Source organism: Staurois parvus, unplaced genomic scaffold (genome assembly GCF_062004578.1).
Source record: "Staurois parvus isolate SC_StPar_1 unplaced genomic scaffold, SC_StPar_1.0 ptg000206l, whole genome shotgun sequence".
NCBI classification, from domain to species: domain Eukaryota; kingdom Metazoa; phylum Chordata; class Amphibia; order Anura; family Ranidae; genus Staurois; species Staurois parvus.
This window is the reverse complement of record NW_028318002.1, coordinates 2,251,250-2,267,882: the sequence shown is the minus strand read 5'-3', so window position 1 is coordinate 2,267,882 and position 16,633 is coordinate 2,251,250. Positions and strand designations below refer to the sequence as shown.

The 16,633-nt window shown below is 51.9% G+C and overlaps 1 protein-coding gene across 3 annotated transcripts in view; it reads right to left on the bottom strand.

Annotated features, from left to right (window-relative positions):
• NF1 (neurofibromin 1) overlaps positions 1–16,633 on the bottom strand; it is a 364,217-nt gene that overhangs the window by 18,342 nt on the left and 329,242 nt on the right. For all 3 annotated transcript variants that reach the window (XM_089678515.1, XM_089678513.1, XM_089678514.1), the window contains one exon: positions 506–722. In XM_089678515.1, coding sequence (XP_089534641.1) covers positions 506–722 — 217 coding nt within the window. The remainder of the gene's footprint in view (positions 1–505; positions 723–16,633) is intronic.

The window sequence follows — 16,633 nt, the reverse complement described above, 5'->3', positions numbered from 1 at the left end:
TACTAGAAGGTTTTGTCACAAAAGTCAATAAGTGATGATGTCACCAATAAAGACCAAAACATGTATAGGTTTGCTAGGTTTTTGCTCAAAATTAAAATAGTAGGCAATGTTTACCTGAAAAAAAAAAAGAAAAACGACAGGGAAAATGGCAAAGTGGGTATAATACTTCCATTAAAAATGAGCTGGGTATTTCATAATAAAATCAAGGTGCTACCTATAGCAAACTACTCATTTATCTAGTGATTGTTTGAAAAGAAATAAAAAAACTAAATAGTCTAGCTGACAAAAACCTTGCTTGTGTTCCCAAAAGTAAAGCATCATTTTATTGAAAATTGAAATTGCACTGTTAAAACACAAAAAGGTGTTCACGCATTTATCTTCATTCAGCCATTATATATTTTTACACCATTCAGCACTCGTTTTTTTTCCCCAAAGCTCTATAATTCCACTCAAGTGGAGAAAGAGCAAAATACATTCAAGAACCCAACATAGATTTGACACTCACCAGGGGAATGCTGGGAAGTGGCAAGGGAGGTCATGGAATTTGAAAGATTAAGGTTCGCAGTAATACTCAGTTGGCTCTGCACAGCGGGAGGATAAGGAGATGTAGGTGTCAGCAAAGACTCCTCACTGGCTTCTTCATCAATTACAGGCAAGTATTTGTCAATCAAGGCATCAAGAAATTTCACTATCAGCTCTGCGTAGTCTGGTATCTGCGTTTGCTGATAAAAGAAGGGATTCAGATTAACATAACAAAATTACAGCTATCTTCTAAACAAACGGCAACAGTTACATTTTCTTAAACTGGAAACAAGTAACATTCAAATAAACCCACCTGAACACTGGAACATCTTTCTCAGAGAATAGATGGGAGTATGGTCTGACCATACTTGCCATAGGCCCAAACATCAGATCTACCTCTCTGATGCATACACACTAAAGCTACTTTCACACTGATACGCAGCAAACACACACATGCGTTTTTGCTGCGATTGCACTGTGTTTTTACAGGACATGTGATTCAAAAATTGCACCCAAAACGCATCGCGGTTGCATTCTTGCTGCTATTTCCATTTTTTTCAATGGGGAGGTGAGTTTATGGTGCAGTTTTTTACCACACCAAACCTGCATTCAAAATGCAGCAAGCAAGATTTTAAAAAATGCATCGGACCCACAATGGATCAGTGTGAAGAGTTCCATAGGAATATGTGGTCAAACGTTTTTCTTCCGCTTTTTTTTTATGCAAAAGCAGAAGAAAAACAGATTAGTGTGCAAGCAGCCTTAGGGTTCATGTCAATGTGAGTTCTAATCAGACGCTGCCTTTCCAATTCAAAAGAATGCAAATATGTTCAAATTCAAAATGCAACTTTTGACAAGAAAAAATTGTGTTTGATCTGCTTTGTCTGCAGTATAAAAGCCCTTTAAGAGGGCAGAAACACTGCATTGCAAAGAAGTTCAAGTGTAGTCCCTAAACTGCCATATTAATTGCTCAATTAAAGTCAATGGGATTTTGCTGACGTTGACCAAAAGGAATGTGGCTCCTGTCAACATGAGTACAGAATGGGGCACAGGATCTGTAGTCATTACCACTGGGTTACATACAACCACCTTCAGGTGACTGAACGCCAAAAGGAAGAAGACTGCAGGGACATTCCCCTTTATAAACGCTTTCTCACTACTAGTTAGCCTCAGTTCCATCGCAACCAAAAGGGAGATCATGAGAACAGAGGGGAGGGGTCTGTGTCTCGTACTGTACTCCAAGAAGCAGACATAGAATCTGAAGTCTTTACCATTGGGACATCCAAAAGAAGTCCAAACAAAATGATGAGCAAACACAGCAACACACACCAATAGGCCAAAAAAAAAAAACAGGTCAAGAAGGCTCGACAGATTCAGAGAGCACCTTAAGCCTCAAACTGGCTTTCCTGAACAATGACCTAATAGAACTTGACAAATATGTGAATACAAGCCCAGCTGGCAGACTTGCAAATCTGAGAAACAGATGCATGATGCTAAAAATACCATGAAGTACTAACAGATCTGGTAAAGCGTGCCTTAACTTAGTGGGAAGCAACCTTTCAAACCATAAGCTATACCTAAAAGAGGGAGTAGTTGAAAGATAAGCGGCGTGTATAACATCAAGATAGTGTAGATAAATTTCATTTGGTTGTTCTGGAGCAAGACATAAGGAAGGAGGGTCAAAGTCATGGTTGAGTTGGAAAGAAGATATCACGGTTGAGACGAAAGAGGATTTATGTCTGAAGATAAACACGTTCTTGCCTAACGCTTAGAAGGGTTTCCTACAGGATAGGGCTGCTAACTCAGAGATCCTCCATGCAAAGGTGATAGCAACAAGAAAGGCCACCTTGAGAGCAAGGTCAGACAAAAGGAATATCCTTATTAGGTTAAAAAAAAAAAACTAGAATTTTGAAAAGCTGAGAAAATTAGATTGTGGTCCCAATGAGACACAGGAGTGTGCACAGGGGGGAGATATGTGCATCACACTCTAAATAAAGGCCTTAACACATGGGTTGATTAACATGAACATGGTAGAAATGAATTATAAATGTTTAACAAGGTGGTATTTGACACCAAGTGTTGTACATAAACAATGAGTAGAAGTCTCACCTTTATGTTGGAGGGGATGTGGACTTAAGGGAACAATGGCACATATATGGTGGGTTTGTCCAAAAATACAGGGGTTTTGGCAAGATGTAATCCAGTTCATACAAGAGATATTGGGAACAACGATACAGAAGGACCCGTGGGTGTGCTTGTTTTATAGGACAGAAGCACCAGTGAAGCAGTATAAAAACAGTGTATTATACCACCTAATCAGTGCGGCTAAAGGGCTTATCCCAAAACTTTGGCAGTTACAGGAGCCTCCAAAAATGAGGGACTGGTTAGACAGGGTGGAATATATAAATAAGATGGAGGAGTTATACCATAGACGAAGGTAATATGGGTAAATTTAAAAAGGATTGGGGAAGATGGTCTGACTTCAAGGCATCTGGAAAATATATGGAATTAGTGGGAGGCTCAGGGATCTGATTGGAGGTAGGAGGATAAAGGGAATGTTTTGTAAGGCAGTAGTAGGAATAGGAGAAGGGAAAAGAAAGGTTAGAGGGAAGGAAAGAAAGAATAGTAATAAAAAGGAAGAGTTGAAAGTGAGGATTGTGGAGAAAGATCACAGGTAGAGATGAGCGAAGAAATGAAAAATTCGATTCGACTGATTCGGCGAATTCGTGGACAATATTCGATTCGAGTCGAATAAATTCGCTGTGAATTTAACTTAAAAAAGGGTGTTTCTAGGCTTCAGAGAGACTTAATATTAGTGCAGAACACTGTACCTTTAATTTAAATGCCCTTGGAGTCTGCTGGGGAAGAGAAATAATACTGTCTGTCAGTATGACATGCAGATGAGTGCCGTCGATCTTAGAATCACTGCACACTTCACTCCTTTGGCCAGTCACGGGGCCAAAACCAGTGTTTGGAGCCACAGTGTGGCGGTGGAGGCAGCAGCAATGGGAGGCCATACAGCAACCTATGACAAAATGGAAACCAGCAGGAGCGTGAGGAGACCTGAAAGTGGCACATGGCAGAGTGGGAGCAATGGGAGGCGGTACAGGGACCCAGGTCACACTGTGGGCCCAGCAGCAGCGTGACCAGGCGGTACGGGGGCCCATGGCCGATATGGGGCTTGGTGGCACCTATGGAAGGCCTGTAATCTGCCAGCAACCTATGACAAAATGGACAACCGCAGGAGTGTGAGGAGATTTCAAAGTGGCACATGGCAGAGTGGAAGCAATGGGAGGCCGTACAGGGACCCAGGTCACACTGTGGGCTCAGCAGCAGCGTGACCAGGAGGTACGGGGGCCCATGGTCGATATGGGGCCTGGCGGCACCTATGGAAGGCCGCTAATCTGCCAGCAACCTATGACAAAATGGACAACCGCAGGAGTGTGAGGAGATTTCAAAGAGGTACATGGCAGAGTGGAAGCAATGGGAGGCCGTACAGGGACCCAGGTCACACTGTGGGACCAGCATCAGCGTGAACAGGCGGTACGGGGGCCCATGGCCGATTTGACCTCATTCATCCCATAGTCCTGCCGACTCACGAATAGCGTGGCCTCCTCAAAGGGCCTGAGCAAGCGCAGGTGTCACACATGAGCTGACAATGGCTGACATCTAAGTTACACAGGGAGTACCTTTATCCGCTTTTAACATCAGGAAATCTGTGATGGCCTTTAGCTGTTCGTAAAGGCGGTCTAACATATGTAGGGTTGAATTACACCTTGTTGCAACGTCACAGCATGAGGAGTCGGTACGGGGGCCCATGGCAGATTACATGTCTGGCAGCAGCAATGGGAGGCCCGTAATCTGCCAGCACCCTATGTCAAAAAATTTAACACACCAGCAGTGTGAAGAGACCTGAAAGTGGCACATGGCAGCAGAGTGTGGCGATGGAGACAGCAGCAATGGGAGGCCGTACAGGGACCCATGAGAGACTCTGGACTTGGCAGCAGCATGAGGAGGCGGTATATAGGGGCCCATGGCACATTAGGGGCCTGGCAGCAGCTATGTGAGGCCCGTAATCTGCCTGCACCCTATGTCAAAAAATTAAACACACCAGCAGTGTGAAGAGACCTGAAAGTGGCACATGGCAGCAGAGTGTGGCGATGGAGACAGCAGCAATGGGAGGCCGTACAGGGACCCATGAGAGACTCTGGACTTGGCAGCAGCATGAGGAGGCGGTATATAGGGGCCCATGGCACATTAGGGGCCTGGCAGCAGCTATGTGAGGCCCGTAATCTGCCTGCACCCTATGTCAAAAAATTAAACACACCAGCAGTGTGAAGAGACCTGAAAGTGGCACATGGCAGCAGAGTGTGGCGATGGAGACAGCAGCAATGGGAGGCCGTACAGGGACCCATGAGAGACTCTGGACTTGGCAGCAGCATGAGGAGGTGGTATATAGGGGCCCATGGCAGATTAGGGGCCTGGCAGCAGCTATGTGAGGCCCGTAATCTGCCTGCACCCTATGTCAAAAAATTAAACACACCAGCAGTGTGAAGAGACCTGAAAGTGGCACATGGCAGCAGAGTGTGGCGATGGAGACAGCAGCAATGGGAGGCCGTACAGGGACCCATGAGAGACTCTGGACTTGGCAGCAGCATGAGGAGGCGGTATATAGGGGCCCATGGCAGATTAGGGGCCTGGCAGCAGCTATGTGAGGCCCGTAATCTGCCTGCACCCTATGTCAAAAAATTAAACACACCAGCAGTGTGAAGAGACCTGAAAGTGGCACATGGCAGCAGAGTGTGGCGATGGAGACAGCAGCAATGGGAGGCCGTACAGGGACCCATGAGAGACTCTGGACTTGGCAGCAGCATGAGGAGGCGGTATATAGGGGCCCATGGCAGATTAGGGGCCTGGCAGCAGCTATGTGAGGCCCGTAATCTGCCTGCACCCTATGTCAAAAAATTAAACACACCAGCAGTGTGAAGAGACCTGAAAGTGGCACATGGCAGCAGAGTGTGGCGATGGAGACAGCAGCAATGGGAGGCCGTACAGGGACCCATGACAGACTCTGGACTTGGCAGCAGCATGAGGAGGCGGTATATAGGGGCCCATGGCAGATTAGGGGCCTGGCAGCAGCTATGTGAGGCCCGTTATCTTGCAGCACCCTATGTCAAAAAATTAAACACACCAGCAGTGTGAAGAGACCTGAAAGTGGCACATGGCAGCAGAGTGTGGCGATGGAGACAGCAGCAATGGGAGGCCGTACAGGGACCCATGAGAGACTCTAGACTTGGCAGCAGCATGAGGAGGCGGTTTATAGGGGCCCATGGCAGATTAGGGGCCTGGCAGCAGCTATGTGAGGCCCGTAATCTGCCTGCACCCTATGTCAAAAAATTTAACACACCAGCAGTGTGAAGAGACCTGAAAGTGGCACATGGCAGCAGAGTGTGGCGATGGAGACAGCAGCAATGGGAGGCCGTACAGGGACCCATGAGAGACTCTGGACTTGGCAGCAGCATGAGGAGGCGGTATATAGGGGCCCATGGCAGATTAGGGGCCTGGCAGCAGCTATGTGAGGCCCGTAATCTGCCTGCACCCTATGTCAAAAAATTAAACACACCAGCAGTGTGAAGAGACCTGAAAGTGGCACATGGCAGCAGAGTGTGGCGATGGAGACAGCAACAATGGGAGGCCGTACAGGGACCCATGAGAGACTCTGGACTTGGCAGCAGCATGAGGAGGCGGTATATAGGGGCCCATGGCAGATTAGGGGCCTGGCAGCAGCTATGTGAGGCCCGTAATCTGCCTGCACCCTATGTCAAAAAATTAAACACACCAGCAGTGTGAAGAGACCTGAAAGTGGCACATGGCAGAGTGTGGCGATGGAGACAGCAGCAATGGGAGGCCGTACAGGGACCCATGACAGACTCTAGACTTGGCAGCAGCATGAGGAGGCGGTTTATAGGGGCCCATGGCAGATTAGGGGCCTGGCAGCAGCTATGTGAGGCCCGTAATCTGCCTGCACCCTATGTCAAAAAATTTAACACACCAGCAGTGTGAAGAGACCTGAAAGTGGCACATGGCAGCAGAGTGTGGCGATGGAGACAGCAGCAATGGGAGGCCGTACAGGGACCCATGAGAGACTCTGGACTTGGCAGCAGCATGAGGAGGCGGTATATAGGGGCCCATGGCAGATTAGGGGCCTGGCAGCAGCTATGTGAGGCCCGTAATCTGCCTGCACCCTATGTCAAAAAATTAAACACACCAGCAGTGTGAAGAGACCTGAAAGTGGCACATGGCAGCAGAGTGTGGCGATGGAGACAGCAACAATGGGAGGCCGTACAGGGACCCATGAGAGACTCTGGACTTGGCAGCAGCATGAGGAGGCGGTATATAGGGGCCCATGGCAGATTAGGGGCCTGGCAGCAGCTATGTGAGGCCCGTAATCTGCCTGCACCCTATGTCAAAAAATTAAACACACCAGCAGTGTGAAGAGACCTGAAAGTGGCACATGGCAGCAGAGTGTGGCGATGGAGACAGCAGCAATGGGAGGCCGTACAGGGACCCATGAGAGACTCTGGACTTGGCAGCAGCATGAGGAGGCGGTATATAGGGGCCCATGGCAGATTAGGGGCCTGGCAGCAGCTATGTGAGGCCCGTAATCTGCCTGCACCCTATGTCAAAAAATTAAACACACCAGCAGTGTGAAGAGACCTGAAAGTGGCACATGGCAGCAGAGTGTGGCGATGGAGACAGCAGCAATGGGAGGCCGTACAGGGACCCATGAGAGACTCTAGACTTGGCAGCAGCATGAGGAGGCGGTATATAGGGGCCCATGGCAGATTAGGGGCCTGGCAGCAGCTATGTGAGGCCCGTAATCTGCCTGCACCCTATGTCAAAAAATTAAACACACCAGCAGTGTGAAGAGACCTGAAAGTGGCACATGGCAGAGTGTGGCGATGGAGACAGCAGCAATGGGAGGCCGTACAGGGACCCATGACAGACTCTAGACTTGGCAGCAGCATGAGGAGGCGGTTTATAGGGGCCCATGGCAGATTAGGGGCCTGGCAGCAGCTATGTGAGGCCCGTAATCTGCCTGCACCCTATGTCAAAAAATTTAACACACCAGCAGTGTGAAGAGACCTGAAAGTGGCACATGGCAGCAGAGTGTGGCGATGGAGACAGCAGCAATGGGAGGCCGTACAGGGACCCATGAGAGACTCTAGACTTGGCAGCAGCATGAGGAGGCGGTTTATAGGGGCCCATGGCAGATTAGGGGCCTGGCAGCAGCTATGTGAGGCCCGTAATCTGCCTGCACCCTATGTCAAAAAATTTAACACACCAGCAGTGTGAAGAGACCTGAAAGTGGCACATGGCAGCAGAGTGTGGCGATGGAGACAGCAGCAATGGGAGGCCGTACAGGGACCCATGAGAGACTCTGGACTTGGCAGCAGCATGAGGAGGCGGTATATAGGGGCCCATGGCAGATTAGGGGCCTGGCAGCAGCTATGTGAGGCCCGTAATCTGCCTGCACCCTATGTCAAAAAATTAAACACACCAGCAGTGTGAAGAGACCTGAAAGTGGCACATGGCAGCAGAGTGTGGCAATGGAGAGAGCAACAATGGGAGGCCGTAAAGGGACCCATGAGAGACTCTGGACTTGGCAGCAGCATGAGGAGGCGGTATATAGGGGCCCATGGCAGATTAGGGGCCTGGCAGCAGCTATGTGAGGCCCGTAATCTGCCTGCACCCTATGTCAAAAAATTAAACACACCAGCAGTGTGAAGAGACCTGAAAGTGGCACATGGCAGCAGAGTGTGGCGATGGAGACAGCAGCAATGGGAGGCCGTACAGGGACCCATGAGAGACTCTAGACTTGGCAGCAGCATGAGGAGGCGGTTTATAGGGGCCCATGGCAGATTAGGGGCCTGGCAGCAGCTATGTGAGGCCCGTAATCTGCCTGCACCCTATGTCAAAAAATTTAACACACCAGCAGTGTGAAGAGACCTGAAAGTGGCACATGGCAGCAGAGTGTGGCGATGGAGACAGCAGCAATGGGAGGCCGTACAGGGACCCATGAGAGACTCTGGACTTGGCAGCAGCATGAGGAGGCGGTATATAGGGGCCCATGGCAGATTAGGGGCCTGGCAGCAGCTATGTGAGGCCCGTAATCTGCCTGCACCCTATGTCAAAAAATTAAACACACCAGCAGTGTGAAGAGACCTGAAAGTGGCACATGGCAGCAGAGTGTGGCGATGGAGACAGCAACAATGGGAGGCCGTACAGGGACCCATGAGAGACTCTGGACTTGGCAGCAGCATGAGGAGGCGGTATATAGGGGCCCATGGCAGATTAGGGGCCTGGCAGCAGCTATGTGAGGCCCGTAATCTGCCTGCACCCTATGTCAAAAAATTAAACACACCAGCAGTGTGAAGAGACCTGAAAGTGGCACATGGCAGAGTGTGGCGATGGAGACAGCAGCAATGGGAGGCCGTACAGGGACCCATGACAGACTCTAGACTTGGCAGCAGCATGAGGAGGCGGTTTATAGGGGCCCATGGCAGATTAGGGGCCTGGCAGCAGCTATGTGAGGCCCGTAATCTGCCTGCACCCTATGTCAAAAAATTTAACACACCAGCAGTGTGAAGAGACCTGAAAGTGGCACATGGCAGCAGAGTGTGGCGATGGAGACAGCAGCAATGGGAGGCCGTACAGGGACCCATGACAGACTCTGGACTTGGCAGCAGCATGAGGAGGCGGTATATAGGGGCCCATGGCAGATTAGGGGCCTGGCAGCAGCTATGTGAGGCCCGTTATCTTGCAGCACCCTATGTCAAAAAATTAAACACACCAGCAGTGTGAAGAGACCTGAAAGTGGCACATGGCAGCAGAGTGTGGCGATGGAGACAGCAGCAATGGGAGGCCGTACAGGGACCCATGAGAGACTCTAGACTTGGCAGCAGCATGAGGAGGCGGTTTATAGGGGCCCATGGCAGATTAGGGGCCTGGCAGCAGCTATGTGAGGCCCGTAATCTGCCTGCACCCTATGTCAAAAAATTTAACACACCAGCAGTGTGAAGAGACCTGAAAGTGGCACATGGCAGCAGAGTGTGGCGATGGAGACAGCAGCAATGGGAGGCCGTACAGGGACCCATGAGAGACTCTGGACTTGGCAGCAGCATGAGGAGGCGGTATATAGGGGCCCATGGCAGATTAGGGGCCTGGCAGCAGCTATGTGAGGCCCGTAATCTGCCTGCACCCTATGTCAAAAAATTAAACACACCAGCAGTGTGAAGAGACCTGAAAGTGGCACATGGCAGCAGAGTGTGGCGATGGAGACAGCAGCAATGGGAGGCCGTACAGGGACCCATGAGAGACTCTGGACTTGGCAGCAGCATGAGGAGGCGGTATATAGGGGCCCATGGCAGATTAGGGGCCTGGCAGCAGCTATGTGAGGCCCGTAATCTGCCTGCACCCTATGTCAAAAAATTAAACACACCAGCAGTGTGAAGAGACCTGAAAGTGGCACATGGCAGCAGAGTGTGGCGATGGAGACAGCAGCAATGGGAGGCCGTACAGGGACCCATGAGAGACTCTAGACTTGGCAGCAGCATGAGGAGGCGGTATATAGGGGCCCATGGCAGATTAGGGGCCTGGCAGCAGCTATGTGAGGCCCGTAATCTGCCTGCACCCTATGTCAAAAAATTAAACACACCAGCAGTGTGAAGAGACCTGAAAGTGGCACATGGCAGCAGAGTGTGGCGATGGAGACAGCAGCAATGGGAGGCCGTACAGGGACCCATGAGAGACTCTAGACTTGGCAGCAGCATGAGGAGGCGGTATATAGGGGCCCATGGCAGATTAGGGGCCTGGCAGCAGCTATGTGAGGCCCGTAATCTGCCTGCACCCTATGTCAAAAAATTAAACACACCAGCAGTGTGAAGAGACCTGAAAGTGGCACATGGCAGCAGAGTGTGGCGATGGAGACAGCAGCAATGGGAGGCCGTACAGGGACCCATGAGAGACTCTGGACTTGGCAGCAGCATGAGGAGGCGGTATATAGGGGCCCATGGCAGATTAGGGGCCTGGCAGCAGCTATGTGAGGCCCGTAATCTGCCTGCACCCTATGTCAAAAAATTAAACACACCAGCAGTGTGAAGAGACCTGAAAGTGGCACATGGCAGAGTGTGGCGATGGAGACAGCAGCAATGGGAGGCCGTACAGGGACCCATGACAGACTCTAGACTTGGCAGCAGCATGAGGAGGCGGTTTATAGGGGCCCATGGCAGATTAGGGGCCTGGCAGCAGCTATGTGAGGCCCGTAATCTGCCTGCACCCTATGTCAAAAAATTTAACACACCAGCAGTGTGAAGAGACCTGAAAGTGGCACATGGCAGCAGAGTGTGGCGATGGAGACAGCAGCAATGGGAGGCCGTACAGGGACCCATGAGAGACTCTAGACTTGGCAGCAGCATGAGGAGGCGGTTTATAGGGGCCCATGGCAGATTAGGGGCCTGGCAGCAGCTATGTGAGGCCCGTAATCTGCCTGCACCCTATGTCAAAAAATTTAACACACCAGCAGTGTGAAGAGACCTGAAAGTGGCACATGGCAGCAGAGTGTGGCGATGGAGACAGCAGCAATGGGAGGCCGTACTGGGACCCATGAGAGACTCTGGACTTGGCAGCAGCATGAGGAGGCGGTATATAGGGGCCCATGGCAGATTAGGGGCCTGGCAGCAGCTATGTGAGGCCCGTAATCTGCCTGCACCCTATGTCAAAAAATTAAACACACCAGCAGTGTGAAGAGACCTGAAAGTGGCACATGGCAGCAGAGTGTGGCAATGGAGACAGCAACAATGGGAGGCCGTAAAGGGACCCATGAGAGACTCTGGACTTGGCAGCAGCATGAGGAGGCGGTATATAGGGGCCCATGGCAGATTAGGGGCCTGGCAGCAGCTATGTGAGGCCCGTAATCTGCCTGCACCCTATGTCAAAAAATTAAACACACCAGCAGTGTGAAGAGACCTGAAAGTGGCACATGGCAGAGTGTGGCGATGGAGACAGCAGCAATGGGAGGCCGTACAGGGACCCATGACAGACTCTAGACTTGGCAGCAGCATGAGGAGGCGGTTTATAGGGGCCCATGGCAGATTAGGGGCCTGGCAGCAGCTATGTGAGGCCCGTAATCTGCCTGCACCCTATGTCAAAAAATTTAACACACCAGCAGTGTGAAGAGACCTGAAAGTGGCACATGGCAGCAGAGTGTGGCGATGGAGACAGCAGCAATGGGAGGCCGTACAGGGACCCATGAGAGACTCTGGACTTGGCAGCAGCATGAGGAGGCGGTATATAGGGGCCCATGGCAGATTAGGGGCCTGGCAGCAGCTATGTGAGGCCCGTTATCTTGCAGCACCCTATGTCAAAAAATTAAACACACCAGCAGTGTGAAGAGACCTGAAAGTGGCACATGGCAGCAGAGTGTGGCGATGGAGACAGCAGCAATGGGAGGCCGTACAGGGACCCATGAGAGACTCTAGACTTGGCAGCAGCATGAGGAGGCGGTTTATAGGGGCCCATGGCAGATTAGGGGCCTGGCAGCAGCTATGTGAGGCCCGTAATCTGCCTGCACCCTATGTCAAAAAATTTAACACACCAGCAGTGTGAAGAGACCTGAAAGTGGCACATGGCAGCAGAGTGTGGCGATGGAGACAGCAGCAATGGGAGGCCGTACAGGGACCCATGAGAGACTCTGGACTTGGCAGCAGCATGAGGAGGCGGTATATAGGGGCCCATGGCAGATTAGGGGCCTGGCAGCAGCTATGTGAGGCCCGTAATCTGCCTGCACCCTATGTCAAAAAATTTAACACACCAGCAGTGTGAAGAGACCTGAAAGTGGCACATGGCAGCAGAGTGTGGCGATGGAGACAGCAACAATGGGAGGCCGTACAGGGACCCATGAGAGACTCTGGACTTGGCAGCAGCATGAGGAGGCGGTATATAGGGGCCCATGGCAGATTAGGGGCCTGGCAGCAGCTATGTGAGGCCCGTAATCTGCCTGCACCCTATGTCAAAAAATTAAACACACCAGCAGTGTGAAGAGACCTGAAAGTGGCACATGGCAGAGTGTGGCGATGGAGACAGCAGCAATGGGAGGCCGTACAGGGACCCATGACAGACTCTAGACTTGGCAGCAGCATGAGGAGGCGGTTTATAGGGGCCCATGGCAGATTAGGGGCCTGGCAGCAGCTATGTGAGGCCCGTAATCTGCCTGCACCCTATGTCAAAAAATTTAACACACCAGCAGTGTGAAGAGACCTGAAAGTGGCACATGGCAGCAGAGTGTGGCGATGGAGACAGCAGCAATGGGAGGCCGTACAGGGACCCATGACAGACTCTGGACTTGGCAGCAGCATGAGGAGGCGGTATATAGGGGCCCATGGCAGATTAGGGGCCTGGCAGCAGCTATGTGAGGCCCGTTATCTTGCAGCACCCTATGTCAAAAAATTAAACACACCAGCAGTGTGAAGAGACCTGAAAGTGGCACATGGCAGCAGAGTGTGGCGATGGAGACAGCAGCAATGGGAGGCCGTACAGGGACCCATGAGAGACTCTAGACTTGGCAGCAGCATGAGGAGGCGGTTTATAGGGGCCCATGGCAGATTAGGGGCCTGGCAGCAGCTATGTGAGGCCCGTAATCTGCCTGCACCCTATGTCAAAAAATTTAACACACCAGCAGTGTGAAGAGACCTGAAAGTGGCACATGGCAGCAGAGTGTGGCGATGGAGACAGCAGCAATGGGAGGCCGTACAGGGACCCATGAGAGACTCTGGACTTGGCAGCAGCATGAGGAGGCGGTATATAGGGGCCCATGGCAGATTAGGGGCCTGGCAGCAGCTATGTGAGGCCCGTAATCTGCCTGCACCCTATGTCAAAAAATTAAACACACCAGCAGTGTGAAGAGACCTGAAAGTGGCACATGGCAGCAGAGTGTGGCGATGGAGACAGCAGCAATGGGAGGCCGTACAGGGACCCATGAGAGACTCTGGACTTGGCAGCAGCATGAGGAGGCGGTATATAGGGGCCCATGGCAGATTAGGGGCCTGGCAGCAGCTATGTGAGGCCCGTAATCTGCCTGCACCCTATGTCAAAAAATTAAACACACCAGCAGTGTGAAGAGACCTGAAAGTGGCACATGGCAGCAGAGTGTGGCGATGGAGACAGCAGCAATGGGAGGCCGTACAGGGACCCATGAGAGACTCTGGACTTGGCAGCAGCATGAGGAGGCGGTATATAGGGGCCCATGGCAGATTAGGGGCCTGGCAGCAGCTATGTGAGGCCCGTAATCTGCCTGCACCCTATGTCAAAAAATTAAACACACCAGCAGTGTGAAGAGACCTGAAAGTGGCACATGGCAGCAGAGTGTGGCGATGGAGACAGCAGCAATGGGAGGCCGTACAGGGACCCATGAGAGACTCTAGACTTGGCAGCAGCATGAGGAGGCGGTATATAGGGGCCCATGGCAGATTAGGGGCCTGGCAGCAGCTATGTGAGGCCCGTAATCTGCCTGCACCCTATGTCAAAAAATTAAACACACCAGCAGTGTGAAGAGACCTGAAAGTGGCACATGGCAGCAGAGTGTGGCGATGGAGACAGCAGCAATGGGAGGCCGTACAGGGACCCATGAGAGACTCTGGACCTAGCAGCAGCATGAGGAGGCGGTATATAGGGGCCTATGGCAGATTAGGGGCCTGGCAGCAGCTATAGGAGGCCCGTAATCTGCCAGCACCCTATGTCAAAAAATTAAACACACCAGCAGTGTGAGGAGACCTGAAAGTGGCACATGTTTGAGGCATGATTCATGGCGGATTTAGTCAGTTGTGTCAGGAACTGGTGGTTTGAAATCCAGACTAATCCACGCCTGATTCATTTTCACAAACGTGAGTCTCTCCACACTTTGGGTGGACAGTCGTGTCCTCCGCGGAGTTACAATACCTCCTGCCGCACTAAACACGCGCTCCGATGCCACGCTACTGGCCGGGCATGACAGCCTTTCAAGGGCAAATTCAGCTAGTTGGGGCCAAAGGTCAAGTTTCGTTGCCCAGTAGTCAAGGGGATTGTCTACCTCGGTTGGCAGGGTGCTGTCCAAGTAGGCCCAAGCCTGTTGTTTGAGCTCCTGCTCCAGGTCCACCTGATGCTGCTGCTGCTGCTGCGGCTGGTTAGTAGTTTCCTCACTGCGCTGGTGAAGAAAGCTACTCATCATCGACTGCAGACTGAGGCAGCCGCTGCTGGTGGAGCTGCCACTGCTCCTACCACCCCACCCCTCCCCTGCTGCCATGCCAGCGGAACGCGAGCGCACAGGGCCCACAGTGTCTGAGGATGGACGTTGGCGCACAAAGGCAGAGACCAACTGACTACATAGGTGGTTTTTATAGTACGTAATTTTGGCCTCCCTCTCAGCAGGTGTGAAAAAGGCCACCATTTTGGACCGGTAGCGAGGGTCCAACAAGGTGGACAGCCAAAAGTCATCCCTCTGTCTGATGGTTATTATTCGGCTGTCGCTACGCAAGCAACCGAGCATGCTATGGGCCATTTGTGCCAAGGAATGCGAGGGACTCCCTGCCTCCATCTCCACAGCATACTGCCACGGTGCGTCTGGGTCCTCTGTCTCCTCCTCCTCCTCCTCTACCAGATGCTCCTGCTCCTCCACTCCTGTCCGCTGAGTGGAAAAACCACCCATTTCACTCAATAATTCCTGAGCACAAATGTCCTCCTCTACCTCCTCCTCTTCTTCCTGTCCTGCCCCCACAGGGGTCATGTGGCGTTGAGATCTGTGCGCCACGTCTACCGCACCCTGACCAGCCATTGTTAACAGCATTTGTTCCAGGACGTGCAACAGAGGAATGACGTCGTTCATCCCATAGTCCTGCCGACTCACGAATAGCGTGGCCTCCTCAAAGGGCCTGAGCAAGCGGCAGGTGTCACGCATGAGCTGCCAATGGCTGACATCTAAGTTACACAGGGGAGTACCTTTATCCGCTTGTAACATCAGGAAATCGGTGATGGCCTTTCGCTGCTCGTAAAGGCGGTCTAACATGTGTAGGGTTGAATTCCACCTTGTTGCAACGTCGCAGATCAGGCGATGCTGTGGAATTCCGTTCTGCCGCTGCAGCTCAATGAGGGTGTTCTTTGCGGTGTAGGAATGGCTGAAATGCATGCACAGTTTACGTGACATTTTAAGGATGTCTTGCAGTGGGATGGTGGATTTTAGGAACCGCTTGACAACCAGATTGAACACGTGAGCCATGCATGGCGCATGGCACAACCTTCCTTGACGCAGAGCAGACACCATGTTCTTTCCGTTGTCAGTCAACATGGTTCCGATTTTTAGTTTGCGCGGAGACAGCCATCTGTCGATTTCTCTGTTCATTACACTCAGCAGTTCCTCCCCTGTGTGACTACGTTCGCCAAGGCATACCAGGTGCAGCACAGCGTGACACCGTTGCGCCCTGCACATGTGATATGCCGGTCGGGTAATGGGACTTGGCACGGGGGTGGCGGCTGAGGACACGGCGGAAAAAGAGGTGGTAGAGGCGGACATGCTTGCTGGACCAAGGACGTGCAAACGTGGAGGCAAAAGCGTCGTGACCTGTCCAAGTTGCTGGTGCGGCTGTGCCGGCACCACGTTCACCCAGTGGGCCGTAAATGACATGTACTGTCCCTGACCGTAGTTACAGCTCCACACGTCGGCGCTGCCGTGCACTTTGGCAGAGACCGACATGCTCAAAGACTGGCCCACCATCTCTTCTACATGTGAATGCAGGGCTGGCACTGCCTTTTGGGCAAAGAAATGACGGCTTGGCACTCTCCACCGCGGCGCGGCACAAGCCATCATTTCTCGGAAAGGTGCTGAGTCCACCAGTTGGAAAGGGAGGGACTGCAGCACCAGCAACTTGGACAGGAGGACGTTCAGCTTTTGCACCGTCGGGTGCGTGCTCGCAAACTGTTGTCTCTTGGATACGGATTCCAAGAAAGACTGTTGACGGAATCCGAGAAGAGGAGTAGCAGGAGAAGGAGCATCTGAACGAGCGGAAGATGCCAACGAGCGACAACT